General features: G+C 35.4%; 1 protein-coding gene across 1 annotated transcript in view; it reads right to left on the reverse strand.

The window, feature by feature from the left end:
- crn (pre-mRNA splicing factor crn) overlaps positions 1 to 20,972 on the reverse strand; it is a 300,399-nt gene that overhangs the window by 87,168 nt on the left and 192,259 nt on the right. The window contains exon 11 of the mRNA XM_090398753.1: positions 10,697 to 10,843. Coding sequence (XP_090254879.1) covers positions 10,697 to 10,843 — 147 coding nt within the window. The remainder of the gene's footprint in view (positions 1 to 10,696; positions 10,844 to 20,972) is intronic.

A 20,972-nucleotide genomic window follows, 5' to 3' on the forward strand; every position in this document is an offset into this window, starting at 1 on the left:
TTTCTCCAAATTTTCCCAAAATATTTTTGTATGTCTGACAATCATTTCCTACTCTGCTATTTAGATCCCCAACGAGGAGCAACTTTTCCCTTTTCATTGTGTCAGTTGCTTTCTCTAAAGCCTCGAAAAATTCCTCCACTTCTACCTTAGTAGAACCTTCTGTAGGACCATAGGCACAAATAAGTCTCATTGTCCAGTTTCCCATTCTGATATTTGCCCACATCACTGTATGTGAGACTGCCTGCCATTCAGGCAGGCAGTCTCACGTATTAGCCTTGTATTTAGTGTTGAATACTATGGCTACTCGTTCTTTTTTCATTGATTGTCATTGCCTGAATATAACATTTTGTATTTATTGCTCAGAAAGATCTCACCAGTTTTGGTCATTTTTGTTCTGGTACTTATCCAATTCCTCAGCTAGCTCCATTTCTTTGCCATTCAGGCTTCTTATGTTGATAATACCGCTCTTGAACTCTGGTGAGGTTGAGTTGGGGTGGATTTTAGGATTTCTTCCAGTAACCGACTTTTCACTGTTCCCCCAGGTTCCCTGACAAAAACAACAGGGACCTTGTTTAACCAGGCAACACCCCAGCTGGCATGAAATTCTGTCCATTTTGTAACATGATTTTATATTGTGGTTTAAGCCAATAAGAATACAATTTGTTTTGCTAAATCCCAAATTGCTAGCAGATCCTTGTTCATTCAATATCCAGGTCACCACGAGAAGGTGAGGATTGGACACTGGGTCAGAAGCCCTGGTCGGTTCTCCTCTCAGTTATACAGCTTTGACCCTTAAGCACCCCATCAATTTCATTAAATAATTAAAATGAATGGGAGTTCTAGTATCCTCCGAGTTCAGCGATCTTAGTTGTGTTGTTACTATTTATACAGAATTCTGTAAAATTCAGAAATGCACATGCATTTCAGAATAACACTCCTATTTTGAATAAGTTTAGATGAAAACAGAAATCTGTCTGTTTTCATTCTCAATTTCAATTCAATTCTCTGACACAGTAGTACTCCTTCAGAGTAATGATTTTAATGGAACTTATATTTTTTAACTATGAACAGTCCAAAACAAAGATCAGTAATGATTAAAGTCTAGAAAAATTAATAGTGTAAATCAAACTTAATCACGTTTTCATCTTGAAAATTTATTTATTTAAACTTGTATTAAAATTACTGATCATTAACTGAAAAGATAAGAAAAATTTTCATTTAGCTATACATGTCAAAGCTTTTTTTAGAAATAGAAAATACTACATAAAGCATCGGCAACAGCGAAGAATATAAATTACTGCTGCATAAATCTTGCAATGAGAAAGTAAGAGAGGACGCCTTAAGCCAATTCCTACATTCAAGGAAACTGTGGAAATAAATTTCTTTCCAAAGAAAGAAATATTCTTCTCCCAACCTCAGTAGACTTTAGTGTAAACAATTATCAGAAAAGTTACCTTGCTGGAGAAAATTATCAATGAGGAGAAAACACTTTGAATTAGCCATTGGTTTTACAGTAATCTAAACAACAATCTTCATTACACGAAATTAATTCCTTTTTTCTGTCTGAATAACTCCTCCATTGCCAGTCCCAAGCCCGGATGAAAAAGGAAGAGGGTAGTACTTGTGGCTAGCAACCATAATATAGAAAAAACATATTACTAGAGAAACCTCAACCATTGTTGGAAAACAGACACAAAACCAAGAGGGAGAAGTACTGGGAAAATGAAGCAAGCCAGTGAAAGTCCCATTGGGGAAGATCACAGGCAGAAAACCCCAAGAAAAAACCTCTTTAGCCCAAAACTTTCAACCAAAATTGGATGCTGGAATATTAGGACTTTGTATGAAAGTGGAAAGGCTAACTTACTAACCAGAGAAATGGACACATACAAAATAAAAATACTAGGTCTAAATGAGACAAGATGGAATGTGGTAGCGGAGAAATCCATCTAACAACAAACAAAGACATTTTGTATTCTGGAAACCAAAATGAAGATGACACACATAGCAAAGGTGTAGCTTTCATGCTAACAACAGATGCTAGAAGAGCACTAATTGAATGGAAACCAGTTTCTGAAAGAATCATCAAAGCTAGATTTAAAAACAAATACAGAAATGCGATTATAATAAACATATATGGACCAACAAACAATGCAAAAACAGAAGAGAAAGAAGACTTCTATGACATGCTGCAAAAAGTAGTCGATGAAGTAAAAAGTAAAGATATGCTTTTAATTATAGGTGATATGAATGCAAAAGTAGAAGATAGTAACGTGGGATTTGAATGAATAATGGGAAAAGGTTTAGGAAACTGTAACGAAAATGGTGAAATCCTAAGACTTTTGCACTTTCAATGATATGATCATAGGAGGAACCTTATTTAAACATAAAGACATCCATAAACAGACTTGAATATCACCGGATAAGAAATCCAAAAACCAAATAGACCATATTTTAATAAACAGACCTTGGAGAACCTCTTTGATGAATATAAGAGTTTGGAGAGGTGCAGATGCCTTTACAGACCACTTATTATTAATTGCAAAAAATAAAAATGAAACTAAGAAAAATATTTAAAGACAAGAACCAAAGAACTAAATACAATATATCCAAACTGAAACACAAGGATACAAAAGACAAATATAAAGTAACATTAAGGAATAAATATGGAAGCCTCGTAGAACAACATAAGGAAATAGACATTGAAGAGAACTGGGAAAAAATAAAGAATATATTTAATAGTACTGCCGCAGAAGTTCTGGGAAGGCAGAGTTGGAATCACAAACAATGGATCTCTGAAGAAACCATCAAATTATGTGAAGAAAGAAAAGCTTTATGGAATAAACTTCTGCAAAGCACAAAAGAAAACAAAAGAAATAGGGTAAATGAAAGATACAGGCTTAAAAACGGACAGGTGAAAAAAAGTGCAAGGAAAGATAGAAGAGTTTTCCTGGAGGAAATGTGTAAAAAGACTGAAGTAAATTTCGCCCAAAGAGGTTGTTTGAGATAACGAGAAATCCTAATTCTGTTTAAGTGAAAGAGTTTTAAAAGAGAAGGGCCTGTAAAAAATACACAAGGAAAGTTACTCACAAATGATGCAGACATAGAAAAAAGATGGGTAGAACATTTTCATCATCATCAAATTCCTGCCGTGTACCCTCAAGGGGTGTACAGGATATGATAGTACTACATGAAAAAAAATTACATCATTACTAACTTCCTATCTACAAATTTCCTCCAAATCAGTCTGTTACTTGTCAAGACTCCAACATTACCAGATCTTATATTTCTATCGTCTAAGGCACTTTGTACAGTATCAATCCACCTATATCTTGGTCTTCCTCTGGGTCGTTTTCCTGCCAACCTGGCAGAGAACACTTGTTTTCATAATCTTTCCTTGCCATTCTGTTTAAGTGACCATACCACCTCAGATTAGCTCTGCTAATGCATTCCTGGATGCTGATAATGTCAATTTCTTTCCTAATATCCTCGTTTTTAATATGATATTGCATTGATGCCATCTGTTCACCCCTATAATCTTTCTCAGGACTCTCATATCTGCGGTCTATAGTCTTTGGTCAAGTGTTTTACTTCTGACCAAGCTCTCAGTTCCATAAGTTAAAACTGGTTTGAACACTGTCTTGTATACAGCTAATTTAGTGTTCTGACTAATTTCTCTCTTATTCCATATGAATTTATTCAATTGACTTCCCACCATACCAGCTTTGCTGATTCTGTTGTCTATTTTCATATTTAATTTACCATCTTCAATAAAAATCGTGCCTAAGAAGCTGAAATGTTTTACTTGTTCCACAGGTTCTCCATTCATAACACAGTTGACATTTTCAATGATTCTGCCTATTTTCATTGTCTTTGTCTTTTTTATCTGACCTTCATACCATATCTATTACAACAGCTATTCAATTTAGTTAGAGAATCATGCAGACTTATAGCGGATTTATTTAGAAGTATAACATCATCCGCATAAAGAGCTGACATTAACATCTCCAATTTTGATATCATATTTAATACCCCTTTCCTTCATAATGTGATCCATATAGATAATGAATAACAGAGGGGATAATGTACATCCTTGTCTCACACCAGATTCAACATTAAACCATCTTCCTGTACTTCCTTCAATTCTAACTGCTGACTTACAACTCAAATAAAGACTAAGTATTGATATAATGCCCCATTGACAACATATAACTGTAGCTTATTGAATAGCTTCTCTCTTGGCACCTTGTCATATGCCTTTTCCAAATCGACAAAACTTAAATATAGATCTCTGTTATATTCCCATGCTTTCTCGGCTATTTGTCGTAAAGTGAAGATCTGTTCCTGACCGCCTCTATTTCGCCTGAATCCAGCTTGTTCTTCACCAAGCTTTTCTTCCACAATTCTTCTCAACCGTTTCTCAAGTATACTTGCATAGATCTTGCCAGGAACACTCAGTAGGGAAATACCTCTGTAATTCTCACATTCAGTTTTATTTCCCTTTTTATATATGGGTACTATGAGAGCTCTACTCCAATCATCAGGAATTCGTCCCTCTGTGCAGGCTTTCTGAACTACGCAGTGCAGCCACTGTAAGACTCCTATACCACCATACTTCAGCATTTCTGGTTGAATATCATCTACTCCTGCTGCCTTTCCACATTTCAAGCCTTTTATCGCTTTTTGTACTTCAAGTATGGATATGTATTCCTGACTGCATGCCTGGTCAGTGTTTTTTACCACTGTGCTGTCATCACTGCTTGTTTCATTTAGCAGTTTTTCAAAGTAATTACTCCATACTTCAAGGATATCTTTTTCTCCCATTTTCATGTCACCTTTATCAACTCCTTTTACAGCACTCTATCCTCCTTTCCTAAGCTTCTTCAACAACCTCCAGAATATTTTCCCACCTTCTTGATATTTATTTTCTATATTCTTGCCAAAGTCCTCCAATGACTTTTGTTTAGCTAATTTTACACATTGTTTAGCATTCTTGCATTTGTCTCTGTATTCTCTAAGAGCACAAACTGACTTATTTGACAGGAACTTTTGATATGCTTTCTTCTTTTCCTTCACCACCTCTTTAACTTCCTGTGTCCACCAGGGAGTTTTTTGATTTTTTTTATCCTTGCACACAACCTCACCACACGCCTCTCTGGCAGAATCAATCAATGTTTTCTTCAGAGATTGGTACTAAATCTCCAAGGTTTGATTCCTGTTCTCAAACTCTTTTATTTTTTCTTCAATAATCTTTGTGTATTTTAGTCTACAGTTCACATCTAAGAGCTGTTCAACTTTTATTCGCTTTAAAACTTTCTTACGTTATTCTTTTCAATATGAAATTCAATTTTATCCTGCTCAAGACTAAATAATGATCACTTCCAATTTCAAATCCTGTGCACACCTCTGATGTCCTACACCAAGGAGAAAACATCACTATCAACAATAACATAGTCAATGAGACTTTTCTTATTCCTTGTCTCTTCTCTCCATGTGAATTTGTGCACATTTTTATGTTGGAACATGGTGTTAGTAATAACCAGTCCATGTCCTGAGCAGAAATCCAACAGATATTTGCCAATATTATTTGCTTTGCTCTTTTCTCCAAATTTTCCCAAAATATTTTTGTATGTCTCACAATCATTTCCTACTCTGCTATTTAGATCCCCAACAAGGACCAACTTTTCCTTTTTCATTGTGTCAGTTGCTTTCTCTAAAGCCTCGAAAAATTCCTCCACTTCTACCTTAGTAGAACCTTCTGTGAGTCTATAGGCACAAATAAGTCTCATTGTCCAGTTCCCCATTCTGATATTTGCCCACATTACTCTACTTGAGACTGCCTGCCATTCAAGAAGGTTAGCCCTGTATTTTGTGTTGAATACTATGGCTACTCCTTCTTTTCCTTGATTGTCATTGCTTGAATATAACATTTTGTATTTATTGCTCAGAAAGATCTTACCAGTTTTGATCTTTTTTGTTTCAGTCATCCCTATTATGTCGATCTGGTACTTATCTAATTCCTCAGCTAGCTCCATTTCTTTGCCATTCAGGCTTCTTATGTTCATTGTACCGATCTTTAACTCTGGTGATGTTGAGTTGAGGTTTGTTTTCAGATTTGTTCCAGTAGCTGACTTTTCGCTGTTTGCCCTGGTTCCCTGGCGAAAACAACGGGGGCCTTGTTTAACTGGGCGACGCCACAGCCAGCATGAAATTTTGTCATGTTGTACCATCATTTTTATTTTGGTTTAAGCCAATAAGAATACAATTTGGTCGGCTAAATCCCAAATTGCCAGCCCATCCTCATTCGTTCAGTATCCAATTAGATACCCAACAGGGTGCACCACAAGAAGGTTAAGATTGGACATGAGGTCAGAAGCCCTGGTCGGTTCTCCGCATTCCTTTAAATGTGGAGGTGTCCTCTCAGCTTTGACCCTTATGAACATTTCGAAGAAATTTTAAATGCAGAAATAGAAAACCTAGAATAAGAAATACCAGAAACGCCAGAAGAAGAAATACTTAAAATAAATACAGGAACTATAACTAAACTAGAAATAACTCAGGCAGTAAAGAAAACAAAAAACAATAAAGCAGCTGGGAGTGACAATATACAGGCTGAACTACTTAAAGTAGATATAAACACTACTGTTGAAATGCTACACCCACTATTTAATCAAATATGGGAAAATGAGGAATGGCCAGAAGACTGGAATACAGGACTCCTGGTGAAACTGCCAAAAAAGGGAGATATAACACTTTGTAAAAATTGGAGAGGGATTTCACTTCTAAATGTTGTAAGTAAAGTATTTATTAGAATTTTGCTAAAAAGAATGAAACAAGTAATTGAAACTAAACTGAGGAAAGAACAGGCTGGGTTCAGGCCAAACAGATCTTGTATTGATCAGATAATAACATTAAGAATAATTGTTGAACAGTCAATAGAGTGGCAGAGTAGCCTATACTGGGGATTCATCGACTTTGAACATGCATTTGATAGCATAGACAGAAAGACTACATGGAAGTTAATGAAGCACTAGGGGATTCCTCAGAAAATCATAAATATAACAAAGAAAACTCACAAAAAAATACAAAATGCAAATAATAAATAATGGCAAACTATCAGAACCATTTGCAACAAACACAGGAGTAAGACAAGGATGTATACTCTCCCCGACCATCTTTCTGATTGTTATTGATTGGCTGATGAGGGAAACATCTGAAGAATTGGCATTCAATGGGGATGGTCAAATAAAATCAGTGACCTGGATTTTGCAGACGATATAAGCCTTTTGGCACAAAAGCATCAACACCTCCAAAAGAAAATAGATAATTTAAACCAGGAAGCAAATAAATGTGGATTGAAAATAAATCATAACAAGACTAAAGTAATGAAGATAAACCCCAAACAAGAATTAGTCTTTGAAATACTAGGGAAAACACTGGAACAGGTAGATAACTTTGTCTACCTGGGATCAGTGATCAGCACACAAGGAGGAACCAAATAGGACATATAAAATAGAATCCAGAAAGCACAGTTTGCATTCAGTATGATGCAAATTTGGGGATCCAAAGAAATAAAATTAAAAACCAAAATTAGACTCTTCAACACTAATGTTAAACCAGTTTTACTATACGGAGCTGAGACATGGTCACTAACAAAGGAAAACATAAATAAAATACAGGTCTACATAAACAAATGCTTGAGGAAGATACTAGAAATATACTGGCCAAATAAAATAACAAACATAGAACTTTTGGAGAGAGCAGGTCAAACCAGCATCAGAAATGAACTCACTAAAAGAAATACACAGCAAAAACTGCACTAGAATGGAATCCCCAAGGCAAGAGGTAGACCCAGGTTAACACGGAGAAGAGAACTAGAAACAGAGGCAAGACAGCTGGGAAAGAGATCAAAAAAGAAGCATTGAATAGAGGCAGATGGGAGTCAATGGTTAAGGCCCTATGCTCCGCAGGGAGCGAAGAGGATAGGTAAAGTAGTGTAAGTTGGAGAGAAAGTGATTAACATTTGAAAAAATCTTAGAAATTTAAAGACCATTACATCTGTTTAGATTTGGCTGTTAAAGGAAGTCTTGTACACCCTTTAAATCTCTTTCACACCATATTTTGGTTTGAAATCATATTCTAGTTGCATTAAAAGTTGTGTGTCTTTTCAAACAGTTCTATATGGAAAAGCCTGCTTTCCTATAATGGATTCAATGAATATGGAATTTGTGCTCCTGTTTTCTGATTTCCACTGTGTCCAGTTTCATCTATGTATGGTATGTTGTGAGTACAACTGGGTATAATCCTGGATGTGAGAAGGGCAGGGAGAGAATTCTTAAAAGTGCTTAAACAGGTTTTAATAATATTAAAACTACATGGCCAAAAGAATTCTTTCTGATTTCCTTTGGTCTACTCAATTAATTTCCTTTTGATCTGATTTTGCTTTCTTTTTCATACTAGTCACCCTTCTTGCATGTACTTTCAGCCATTTATCTCTTTTTTATTTCCTCCATAAGATCCGACTTTCCTGGGTATGCCCTGTGATGCTGCTTCCTTCAAATAGTCCTTAACCATTTCCTATGGTCTATTAATGTTATTAATTATCTCACTCACACACACACACATATTATCATCTTTCCATTGCAGTTTCTTATGCCAAAGCAATGCTTCAAGCTGCTTCTTGTCATAAGTCACTAGTTCCATATCTTTGAAATCCTTCTAAGTAGTTATCCCCTTGTTAGACAGGATACCTACTTAAAAGAATCACTGGTAAGAAAGATATCCAGAGTATTGCATGGAGATTAGAATTACTTAGTATTCTGGTAAACATGAACAATCCATGTGAAATCAATGATGATAGCACACTCCTCGACACACGTACAGGTGTCAAGGAAACTGAACTTTCTTCTTCTTCAATCACTACAACTCTTTTCATCTAAGAGTTACATTTATTCTAATGTTTGCTCTGATATCCCATGATAGAGTGACTAATTTTGGAAATTTCGTTTGGAATGATTAATAGGATTAGATGTCATTAATAAATCCAAACAAAGAAAGAACAAACAGACTAGAGAGAATGTAGCAAAAAGATTTCTAGCCAACAGCAGGTTTGATATGTCATTCTTATAATCCAAAGATGGACAACAGAGAAGATCCAACAAAGGAACTTTTAAGTTAGACACTCTCTAATATCAGATATCAAAGCAAACAAATGCTATTTTAGAAAAGAGTCAAAGAACATGTAGTGACTGAAGAAGAAGCAATTATAATATGGCAGACTGGAGATGGAAATGGACATCACTAGAGATGGTGCCAGCAGCCACAAGTTTCTGATCTGGAAGGTTTCAAAAATGTACTTTTATCTGAATATAATCTCTTTCTCTTTGTCTGGCTTTTCATAACTGGTGTGGATAAGTCAAAATTGGGAGATACATGGAATGAGAACTAATGGATTCTTTGCTAAGCCATGCATATGAAGAATTCCACCCAAATCCTCTACAAATTGGAACCTCCCAAGTGTCCTTTCTCTTTCTCTTTGTCTGGCTTTTCATAACTGGTGTGGATAAGTCAAAATTGGGAGATACATGGAATGAGAACTAATGGATTCTTTGCTAAGCCATGCATATGAAGAATTCCACCCAAATCCTCTACAAATTGGGACCTCCCAAGTGTCCCTCATATTTGAAGGAAGTTCAAATGGAGGCCTCAGTTTGTAGAGATTACTTGTTATTTTACTGGAAGCATTCTTAAAATCAAATATAATCTGAACCAAAGAGTTCAGCCAATAAATATACTATCTAGTAGCTGATCTGCAAAATAACCACTTTAAAGATGTACTCTTGAAAAGAAGAAATGTTTTTTTTTTTTCTCTCTCTCTCTATCATGTCTAACATAACTCTGAAAACACCATTCAATATTCTTGCTAAGAACATTGAGAATATATATAGAAACATAAAAAAGTAAACAGGAGTCCAAGCATTTTTTTTTTTTTTTCCACTTCAAGAAAAATGGTAGTATTACACCAGATAATGAAACTCGTATCACTGGATATCACTTAAGTGATACGAGTTAAGTGATATTTGGACTTTGTTCTGAAGAATATGCAAACATTGGTTCATTCCTAGATTTCCTCAAGTCTCTGATGTTTTAATGCCTGTTGACTGGGGAATATATGCAGGGCTACTAACAGGCTCATCAACGTGAATGCCTAGGCAGAGAATTTGGTTGTAGACTACCTGACTTCAAGTTAAGCATCAATCCATCCAGACTGAGATAACTTAAGCACGTGCCTAGGTCACAAATAGTGCATTCTATTTCAGCCATCTGAAGAAAAATATCCACGGTCCCATTATATACCAGAAAACATTAGCCAGTCATGTTCTGCACAAAACATGAAGTTGTTTTTGTGCTTTATCTGGAATAATTCCAAGTACATAAAAAAAATTGTTATAACACTTCAAATGAGCTAAATGAACACCAAACTTTCATCTATTAATCCTATAGATGCTATATCAAAACAGTTAAATTTTTAATTTGAAAGTAAATTTCAAAATATCTGCAGTACTTTCTTTACCTATTTATCCATTCAGGTTAAATCTTGAAAGTCAGAGCATCAATCTGAAAGTGTCAATCTGGGGAGGGGAATACACAATAAACATCAGCATTTACAATATACCGATTTAAATATTTATATAATTACCTTTGTCCAAATAGTAGCATTCTCAGGTGAAAATTCTAAAAATTTCTGATATAGAATACGACAGTGATCAAACTCACGAAGCTGAATCTCCAGATCAATATAACCACGAAATAATTTGTCCTTTGCACACATTCCAATGCCTGTTCCCTACATTAGTCAGAAATGTGTTCTTATTAAAGAAAGGAAAATGAATAGCTTTTTTCTTCTTGGAAAGTTAAAAAAAAATGTTACTTTTAAATTAACCTAACTTATCTAATTTTATAAAATTAAAAGAAAAAAAATTCCCAGGATGAGTGCTCAATATCAGAGAAGTTAGACTCAACTTCAGAACACAGAAATTCATGAATATCAGAATCAAGTTTAGGTTGATCACCCAGAGCTTGAAAAATTTTACACTGGCTTACCAGTCAGGAAAATATGTCACTAGTCATCTGTTTACAGTGCTTGATATATCATAATCAGGTGTATTGAACTGTGGACCTAGTCAATTTAAAAGATTTTTATTTATTTATTTTATTATATTATTTTTGTTAATGTTTACAAGGGTGGTCTGAAAAGTTCTCAGCATACTAACGAAAAAACAAATTTATAATTTCAAAATTATTTTTAGTTTTCAATATAATCTCCCTTAAGACTAATACATTTATTCCAGAGATGCTCCAGTGCAATTATCCCATCCCTGTAGTGGTTCTCAGTAAGATCGGCAAAATATCCCTCTACAGCTGCAAACATCTCTTGATTCGAAAAAAAAACGCTGACCAGCTAGAAAGAGTTTTAGTTTTGGGAAGAGATAGAAATCAGAGGGAGCCAAATCTGGGGAATAGGGTGGATGTTCCAACAATTCATAGTGCAGATCCTTTAATTTTTCCATTGCCAAAACACCTTTGTGGGCAGGTGCATTGTCCTGATGAAAGATGATTTTTTCTTCTGCAAACCGGGTCTTTTCTCACAAATATTTTCATCTAGTCTGGTTAAAAGATCGGAATAATATTTCCCGGTTATTGTTTTATCCTTTTCAAGATAATTAATAAACAAAATGCCTTTAGCATCCCAAAACACCGATGCCATGACCTTTCCTGCTGATAGAACCGACTTTGTCTTCTTTGGCGCTGAACAACCGGCTTCTATCCACTGTTTTGACTGCTGTTTGGATTCTGGTGTGTAATGGCGAATCCAAATCTTATCCATAGTAATAAATCAATGCACAAAATCAGTGTTATTCTTGTTAAAACGTTCCAAGCACTGTTCATAGATTTTCATGTGAGTGCGTTTTTGATCTGCTGTGAGCAAGCATGGCATCCATCTTGCACAAAGCTTTTTCATTTGCAATTCTTCATGCAAAATATATCCTGCACGTTCTTTTGAAATGCCTATAGCCTCAGCAATTTCACTAACTTTGACTCGCCGGTCATCCAATACCATATTGTGCACTTGATCAATGATTTCTGGTTGTATTACACTTTTTGGACGTCCTTCACGTGGATCATCTTCGAGGCTGGTATGGCAACGTTTAAACTCGACAGCCCATTTTTTAATTGTCAAAAACTGAAGGAGAAGAATGCCCATAAACCTTTATGAACTTTGAATGAATTTTTTTTGGTGATAAACCTTCTTTTACAAAGAATTTTATAACCACATGATACTCAATTTTGTCCATTTCAAGGAATACAGACAACACTTTTGCTTCAGACAGCTGTATAAAACTACTTGATAGAATGACTTGTAATTAACATGGATGCTTATGATAGATGTACCAACTCAGAATAATAATAAAAAAATCTTGACGATAGTGTTGCCATCTATAGTTTTCAGACCACCCTCGTACCCCTGTTTAACTACCAATGTTGGCATTAATGTGTCAACTACTAATATTATTGAGTTTATCATTCTATAAGAGGAAGGTAATCTTTTTAAGTGACATGTCTATATATTATTAAATGTTTATTAATGTTACATGATAATTTTCAGTTCTAATATGTGCCATTAGAAACAGTAAAAGGTTGCATCTGAAATCAACATAAAATTTCTCAATAAAATAAAACCCTAAGGTGTACACAAATATTTAACTACACTAGTGGGTTTTCTGAATTCTGATTTTCTCCAAAACCTTGATAGACAAGGTCAATAATGTCATATGATGTGTGATAGCAACTGAGAAAACATTAAAAAAATATTTTGCTTATTTTTTTAGAATTTTATCCATGCTAATATTTTATAATCCAAACCCATATTTTTCAATTTATGCAACAGTCTTCCATGATGTATTCTGTCAAAAAGCCTTAGTAAAATCCAAAAGTATTACAGTGCATCAATTTTCTCCATCTGACTCAATGGTAACCTTATTATAGAATGTGAGCAAGTTGCTAAAACATGACTTCCCTTAGTAAATCCATGTTGTTCATTGCAAAGTAGAGATTATCTGTCAACCCATTTCTGAACGCAAATGTTAATCAACTTTTCCAAAATCTTCACCACCACTCCAGAGATACCAATAGGTCAATTATTGGATACATAAGTCTTTGTACCACCCTTGTGCAATGGGATTACCATACATTCTTTCCACTCCTGTGAAATCCTCCCTGCTCTGAGACTCAAATTATATAGCCTGGTCAAAAGAACACTCTTTTAGCATCTGTGCTGATATCCCATCAGCCCCTATTGCTGAATTCTTAATTCAGATTGTAAAACAGCTTAATGCCTCCTCCTTATACATCTGAGTTTCTTCATTCAGCGAAGAGGTAGCAGCGACCACAATGTTACATATGCCAACTTGATGGCTTTTAGCAAAATGGGCACTCATTTGTCGAACAACCTCTTCTGAATCTGTCACCCTCACACCATTTGCATTCAGAAGTTATTCTTTCATATTCATTCTTTTTTTTTACTTGCAGCATAATGATAAAATTGTTGTGGGTTGTCTTTAGCTTGCAGAGCCAGTTTCTTTTCATACTCAAACTTAGCTTTCCATACAACAGTTATGACTCTTCTGGCCTGCTACTTATAATTTTCATAAAGAACATCATCCTTATGCACATGGCATTCTTCCTACCACATCATCCTTTTCTTACAAATCTCTTGCTTGATTTGATTACACAAGGACACATTCTGATATTGCATCATTTAAGTATTTTTTAAATACTGCCCATGCACTATTCATATCGTTCCCATCCAACTGATACCATGGTGCAGAATCTAGCATACTCCTCAGCTGATCATAATTTCCTGCTCTGTAGTTCAGTGAATTGAATATTCATAAACTAAGACACTTCCCAAGTGAGTACTGCATGGAGACCAATGGAGGCAGAATAGTCACATCTTTAACTGAAACCACCTTTGACACTATAATCAAATTTAACATACTATGACCATGAGTTCCTTTTGTCACATGCTGATTGAGGAAATTGTCTCACAATAGATGAATAAATTCAGTTTCATTCTTCTCATGGGATTTTATGATTTATAGATATTTGCTTCTTTCTATGAAACATTATGAGCAAATACTGAAGCATTTCATATAAAAGCAGGTAATCTAAATAAAGTTTTAACCATTTTGAAAAAGTTGTTAGGTCAGTAGAACCTTTATCAAATGCACTAATAAAAGGCAAATATATGGACACTTGGGTGACAGTTTATGTTGTGTTAAGTAGTGCAAGCTAAGGCAACTCCAATGCCAGTGATTATATTCTCATACTCTCTGGTCAAAACTTTCATAGTTTCTACACACACTTAGCTTTGAAACAATGTTGGATCTTTAGTATTCACTATTTCTATAAAAGTTTAGAATTTCAGAAAGTTAAATGAAAGTGAAAAAGTATAAACAACTTTCCAAAAGAGATCTAGTTGTTGAACATTCCTGACTCTGCTATGCATGATTTGTTACTTTCACTTCCCTTCCAAAGTTTTATGAGGAGGAATTAATTAAATGAGTAATGTTAATGCTAGAAGAATCCAATGTTGCCTTAATTCTCAGAGGATGAAATTTCTATCTTTAGATTAGTAGAGGAAGAAATAGTCAGTCACTAACAATACTCTTTATATCAGTGATATATAGCTCAGCTCCAAGTTTAATTCTACTACATCCCATGAAGATCTAAAGATGCACTGATTCAATATTCCTAAGACTGACAGCCTGGGTGGCTGAGTGGTTAGCATATTTGCTCTCCAGCAAGAGTCACATTATCATCATCCTTTCAGGGATTTGAGACTAGTGTCCTGTTCCAGTCTCATTCCATCTTTTTCCTGTTTGACCCTAACTTCTATATCCTCCAACTGGGTGGTATCGAAGTATTTTTTGGGTAGTCTTGAACTGCCCATTCTTTCAATATTTCAATCCACTTCTTTCATTATTTGTGTACTTTGTCCAATACAGAGCCTATTTTTAGTTCTTTATGTATTTCTGTGTTTCTTTTTTGTCCCAGAGGGTATAGCCTGCTGTTCTTTGCAGAAATTTCATTTCTCTAGTTTCAATTTTTTTTTTCTTCTGTAGTTTTATGGTCCATAATTCACTTCTGTACAGCAGAGGTCTTGCCAAAACTTTATAAACTCATATTCTTGTATGCTTTTGAACTTGGTTAGGTTTGAAAATATTATTGATCATTCCTGTTATTCTTTAGAAAGTTTGAAATTTTGATGTCAATGTCAACTTGTTTTGTACATGATACAGCAAATCCAAGGTATTTGAAGCAGTCAATTTGTACTAAAATTTTATTTTCAATCATGATTTTACTTCTAACGGGAGATGGTCCTTTAAAAGCCATGATTTTTGTTTTGTTTGTTGATATTTGCATTCCAAATTTTTTTTACACTTATGTTTAAGGTGCATATTGATCTTTGGAGTTCATCTTCATTTTTTGCTATGATTTATCTGGTCATCTGCAAACAAAAGGGTATTAAGTATAGTTCCACAATCCAGTTTAAATGCTAATTTTATATTTTTCTTCCATTTCTTTACTATTCCATCAATACAGATATTAAATAAGAATGGTGAAAATGGGCATCATTGAAAACCCTTCTGTTTATTAATTTCCATCCTGTAACTTTTTCATTGATTCTTACAGTTGTTTGGTTGTTCTGATACAAGTTAGTTATTGCAGCATGCAGCTGATTTGGAATGTTTAGATTCTTGAGTACAGTCCACAGTTTGTTCCTTAAGTCAAAGGTTTTCTAGTACTACAAATGCCACGTGTGTTTCTATGTTGTATTCATAATGTTTTTCCATTAAGATTTTTAATGTAAAAGCTGGGTCAATGCACGATCATCCTGGATTGTCCAGCTGGCCTGGTTGGCCGAGTGGTTAGCGTATCCGCTCTCCAGCCATAAGGCTGAGGGTTCAAATCCTTGGAATGTTTAGATTCTTGAGTACAGTCCACAGTTTGTTCCTTAAGACTCTGTCAAAGGCTTTATAGTAGTCTACAAATGCCACATGTGTTTCTATGTTGTATTCATAATGTTTCTCCATTAAGATTTTTAATGTAAAAGCTGGGTCAATGCACGATCATCCTGGATTGTCCAGCTGGCCTGGTTGGCCGAGTGGTTAGCGTATCCGCTCTCCAGCCAAAAGGCTGTGGGTTCGAATCCCGCCATGGATGTCTGTGGAAATACTATTGGTAGTAGGTGGGCAGTAGATGGCATTTGTGTAGTTGCTGTTAGTTGTAGTTGGTGGATTGAGTTGTAGAGTAGGTGTCCTCCCTCGATGAGTCTTTGGACTCCCTGGAGGTGTGTCATGTAATAATAATAATAATAATAATAATAACATGATTTAAGTTTTGAATATTTCTGCATATAACTTATAACCAGTATTTAGAAAATTTATTCCTTTGCAGTTTTCACAGTTGCACTTATTGCCTTATTCCAGCTTTCTGGGATCTTTCCTTGCTGACAATATTGTTAAATAATTTTAAGTCATTTAATGAATGATGCCTGCATATTTTATAAGTTCGATATTTCTTCCATTTTTTCCAGGGATTTTCCTGATTTGCTTTGCTGTATTGCTTGTTGGATTTCTTGTAATGTTATTTCTTCCATTGTATTGTTAGTAGTTAATAGTATGAAAACCAAATCACAACAAGCAACACAAAAACTGGACAGAATTGTTCCGACTCTCCCAGGACAGACAGACAGACAGAAGTGGAAAGAGTTCAATCGGCCTCATCATCATCCACATAGATGATGGAAGAGAGAAGAAGATAGTTAGCATTATGTTAGTTTTAGATTCGCTATTATCTTGCCATAAGTTTGAGAAGAAGTCCACCCAGGTTTTCTCTTTGATTATTTCAAGTTTCACTTTTTCTTTTACCTCCTTATTCATATTCCTTAGAATTTTGTATGTATTTGGTCTCTTCACAGTAAGATTCTTTCCAATTCTGTTATGAAGTTATTCCATGTTTCTCTATTCTTTTTTCAGCATGCTTTTTTTGCACTATTTATATGCTTCTTTCTTGCTTTTGATTATTACTTCAATGCTGTCATTCTAGTTTCTTATTGTTTTCTCCTCTTCCATTTACTTTTTGTTTTGAGGCATTCGTTGCTGCATTTATTAATATATTTTTTCAATTATTCTATTCTATCTCTATATCATCATTTTCTTTTATTTGCTCTAGTTTTCCATTTATTCTTTGCGAATAAAGGCAGTTGATAATTTTATCCTCCGAGAGTTGAACTCTAAAAGATTCTTGGAGATTTCTCTTAGTACTGATTTGGTTAATTTTAAACCATCTTGGGGTATTCTTAATTTTCCTTTAAGAGATAATGATCAGATTCTATTTCTGCACTTCTAAATACCCAGCTATCTAGTATCATATTAGTTGTTTTCCAATTAGCTATTATATAGTCTCTTATACTTTTTAGGTTTTTTTCCTGTTTACCAAGTGAATTTATGGCAATCTTCTGGCAATCAAAATTTCATGTCTGGAGTGAGAACAAGACATTTTGTGATAGCACAATTCTTGGTTATGTCTGCAAGACATTATTTAACTGATGAATTCAGGTGACAAGCTATTGTAACAAGGTAATGCCACTAGCTGCAACTATAACTGATTAATCCCCATGCCGCATCCCTGTGGTGTGGGGGATGGGAACATGCTGACTACCAGTCACCTAGCATATGGACCACTTTCATGAAGGCTTCTGCACACAGTGGAAGCAGCAGATACCAATGTTCCTGTAGCCGATACTACATCAAATCATAGCTGATTGAGGGTAGCACTCCTTTTTGACATAACCAATATCTCTGATTATCTGCAAGCTGAATCAGCTACAATTTGATTTAGTATCGGATACAGGAATATTGGTATCTGCTTCCACTGTGTGAAGAAGGCTTGACAAAGGTTGTCCATATGCTAGGTGACTGGAAGTTTGTATGCCCCCATTTGCAACACAGGTGAGAACTTTTGAAATGGGCAAGGCTCCACGTAAACTTTACCCAAGACTGATGGGGATTGATACTGTTTACAGATTGAGTTCCCAAATTGCTCTACAAAGCAATACCAAGAATGCTTGAATCTGGAGTGAAGAAGGGACACATTATCATCCCATTAATATCTGTGAAAGGAACATTTATGGTGGAGGTAGTGTGATGGCTTGGGTGGTGGATGCACCAACCTGTGCATCCACCACCCAAGCAACCCAAGATCATCCACCACCACCACTGTGATAGTGGATGATCTTGTTAGGTGGATGCACCAACCTGTATGTGCTTCCTAGTGGAACCACAAATGCTGCAACTAACAGAGATGAGGTCCTGGATTCCTATTGCACTCGCATCGGTATGTGGGTGCAATAGGGAAGACATTTATCCTACAAGGTGATAATGCTCGTTCTCATTGAGCTTTGCTCAATGAGGATTAGCATTATAAGTTGCAGCATTCACAGTTCTGCTAGGAAGCACATATAAGGTACATCCACCCAAAAAGATGCTTCCCCAAACCATCATACTACCTCCACCATAAGCATCCCCTTCATGTTAGAGGGACCAGATCAGAGTACACCTGATATCACTTTGTAGAGCAATTCAGGACATGTCTTAAATAATACAAACTCCAATGTTGAGTTTGACATGTGACATTAAAATGGGCCAGGCCTGGCCCATTTTAAACATTCTCTCCTGTAGCATGGGGATAGGGGCATGCAGACTACCAGTCATCTAGCATATAAACCATGTTTGTGAAGCTTTTGCACAGTGGAAGAGATACCGATGTTCCTGTAGCCAATTTGGGGTCAGATTGTAGCTGATTTGGGGTAGTACTGGCTACCTCTGCCTGACTTTGACCTACCAGAATATCAAATAAGCATAAGCACACTCTCCAAACACTCTTCATCTCTTCCATATGAATGACCCTTATAAATATACTGTGGATGCTGTTCATCTCTATTCAACTCAATTCAAACCATAATCCAGATTTGATTTCTTCTCCCATGAAGCAAACTCACAGAGCCACTCTCATCTTTGTCTGGCTTTATAACAATAATAAGTGGAACGATCTTCATGATTTTTACACATTGCTTGGATTACTGTTCACATCTGATCCAAAAATAGCCTGGCATATCACTGAAATAATTATTACAAGCATCAAAACATTCATTCCCAATCACACTTTAAATTCTCGTCTCATGTCAGACATACCACAGCTGGCATTTGCTGAAATCTCCATCATTCTTTTCTGCTTACACTAAACCTTGAAAAGATGGAAGCCAAAATGTTTTGTTGTACATATAGCTGTGCAACCAAAACCGATTTCTGAAAGGGCCTAAATTTGTATTGTGTCCAAATGGCAATCATGCTTTCTGTTCTCTTCCCAAAGTTACTGGGCATAACTTTTGTCCTGTTTCCACCTCTTTGGCACTCAGTTTTATTATCTCATTTATCTCCACCAATCCTAACGTTTTTTCTAATTCTTGTATTGATGATCTTAGAAAATGTCTTCTGACCATTCCAAACACAATAATCAATGAAAGAGATAGAAGAATCATATACAATTGGATAATAATAATAATAATAAATGGTTGTGAGGCACTTTTCTTATTGTTCTGGTGTGTCTCCAGAGATGACTCCTTTACAATGATGCCTTTGTACATATTACAATCCATCTTGCAGTTGGAAATTAGCCAATACTCAACTAATTCCTAAAATGAGTGCCAAATCTTTGCAACAAATTACTGTCCTATTGTTCTCACTTCAATTATTTCTGAGGTAACAAAGAAGTCCATTAACAGTTAACTTCCACAGTGACTGAAAAACCTCTCTACTATACTGATTGCTAGTGTAGATCCTGCTATAGTTGATCAACAGAGCATATTCTTACTTATGTCACTCACTTCTGAACAAATGCTATGGAAAAGTTGGGGGATATCAACATACTTTAAGGCATCTGATTGGGTTAGGCACTTGGGATTCTACATGGGTTTTGTCTTTACACCTAGACAGGGCCGGTTTTATCATTAGGCAAACCTAGGCAATTGCCTAAGGGAGCTAAGACCTTGGGGCGCCAGATTTTGCCATAGTTCAGAGAAATGTTTGTGTGAGTATATATAGAGACAAAATATATAGCGAGAGAGAGACAATGTATAGAGACACCTATATTTTTGCCTAGGGGCATCAGATACTCTCGGACCGGCCCTGCACCTAGATGTGCATTTTTAAAGTTTATGTGCTGTAATATATTGTGTGTTGTATCAATGTTTATATATGCTTTATGTGTTGTATCAATATGTAATACATATTGATACAATACCTTTAATGGATTTACAACAAAACAGGGGGAAAATTTATTTCTTTTTTTTTTTTCTAATCCAATATTTTGTTTAAAATAACCACGACATTTTCAAGGATAATGATAGCAAAGGTGGAAAAAAACAAACTTGAATGAAAACACAAAATGTCAAGACATATTCAAATATTTTGATTACACCCTCTGGGTGGAATTCAGAGGCATCCAGTGTGTGTGTGTGTGTGTGTGTGTGTGTGTGTGTGTGTGTGTGCATTGCAGATTGCGACAAATTGCTAATATTTTGTCTGACTCTGCCAAACTCTTTGTTCTCTCTCATATCAGAAATGATGAAAGGGAAATCTTCTAAAAATTTAATTTTCCTCTTCTTATCTAAACAGATTCTTATTTCCAGACTAATACATTTGGTGTTATACTAGGTGCTCCTTTCAAACTTAGGACGAAGTTTTGTATCTTATTTTATTATCAGAGCTTGTGTTAGTGTGCTCCTTATATTCGAAGTTTAGTTTTTTCTATGAGGTACCCTTACATTTTGTTCTATATAATAAATAAAA

This window comes from Typopeltis vanoorti, chromosome 10 (assembly GCF_054136105.1).
Source record: "Typopeltis vanoorti isolate ZY-2024b chromosome 10, IOZ_Tvanoo_1.0, whole genome shotgun sequence".
Lineage (NCBI taxonomy): Eukaryota > Metazoa > Arthropoda > Arachnida > Uropygi > Thelyphonidae > Typopeltis > Typopeltis vanoorti.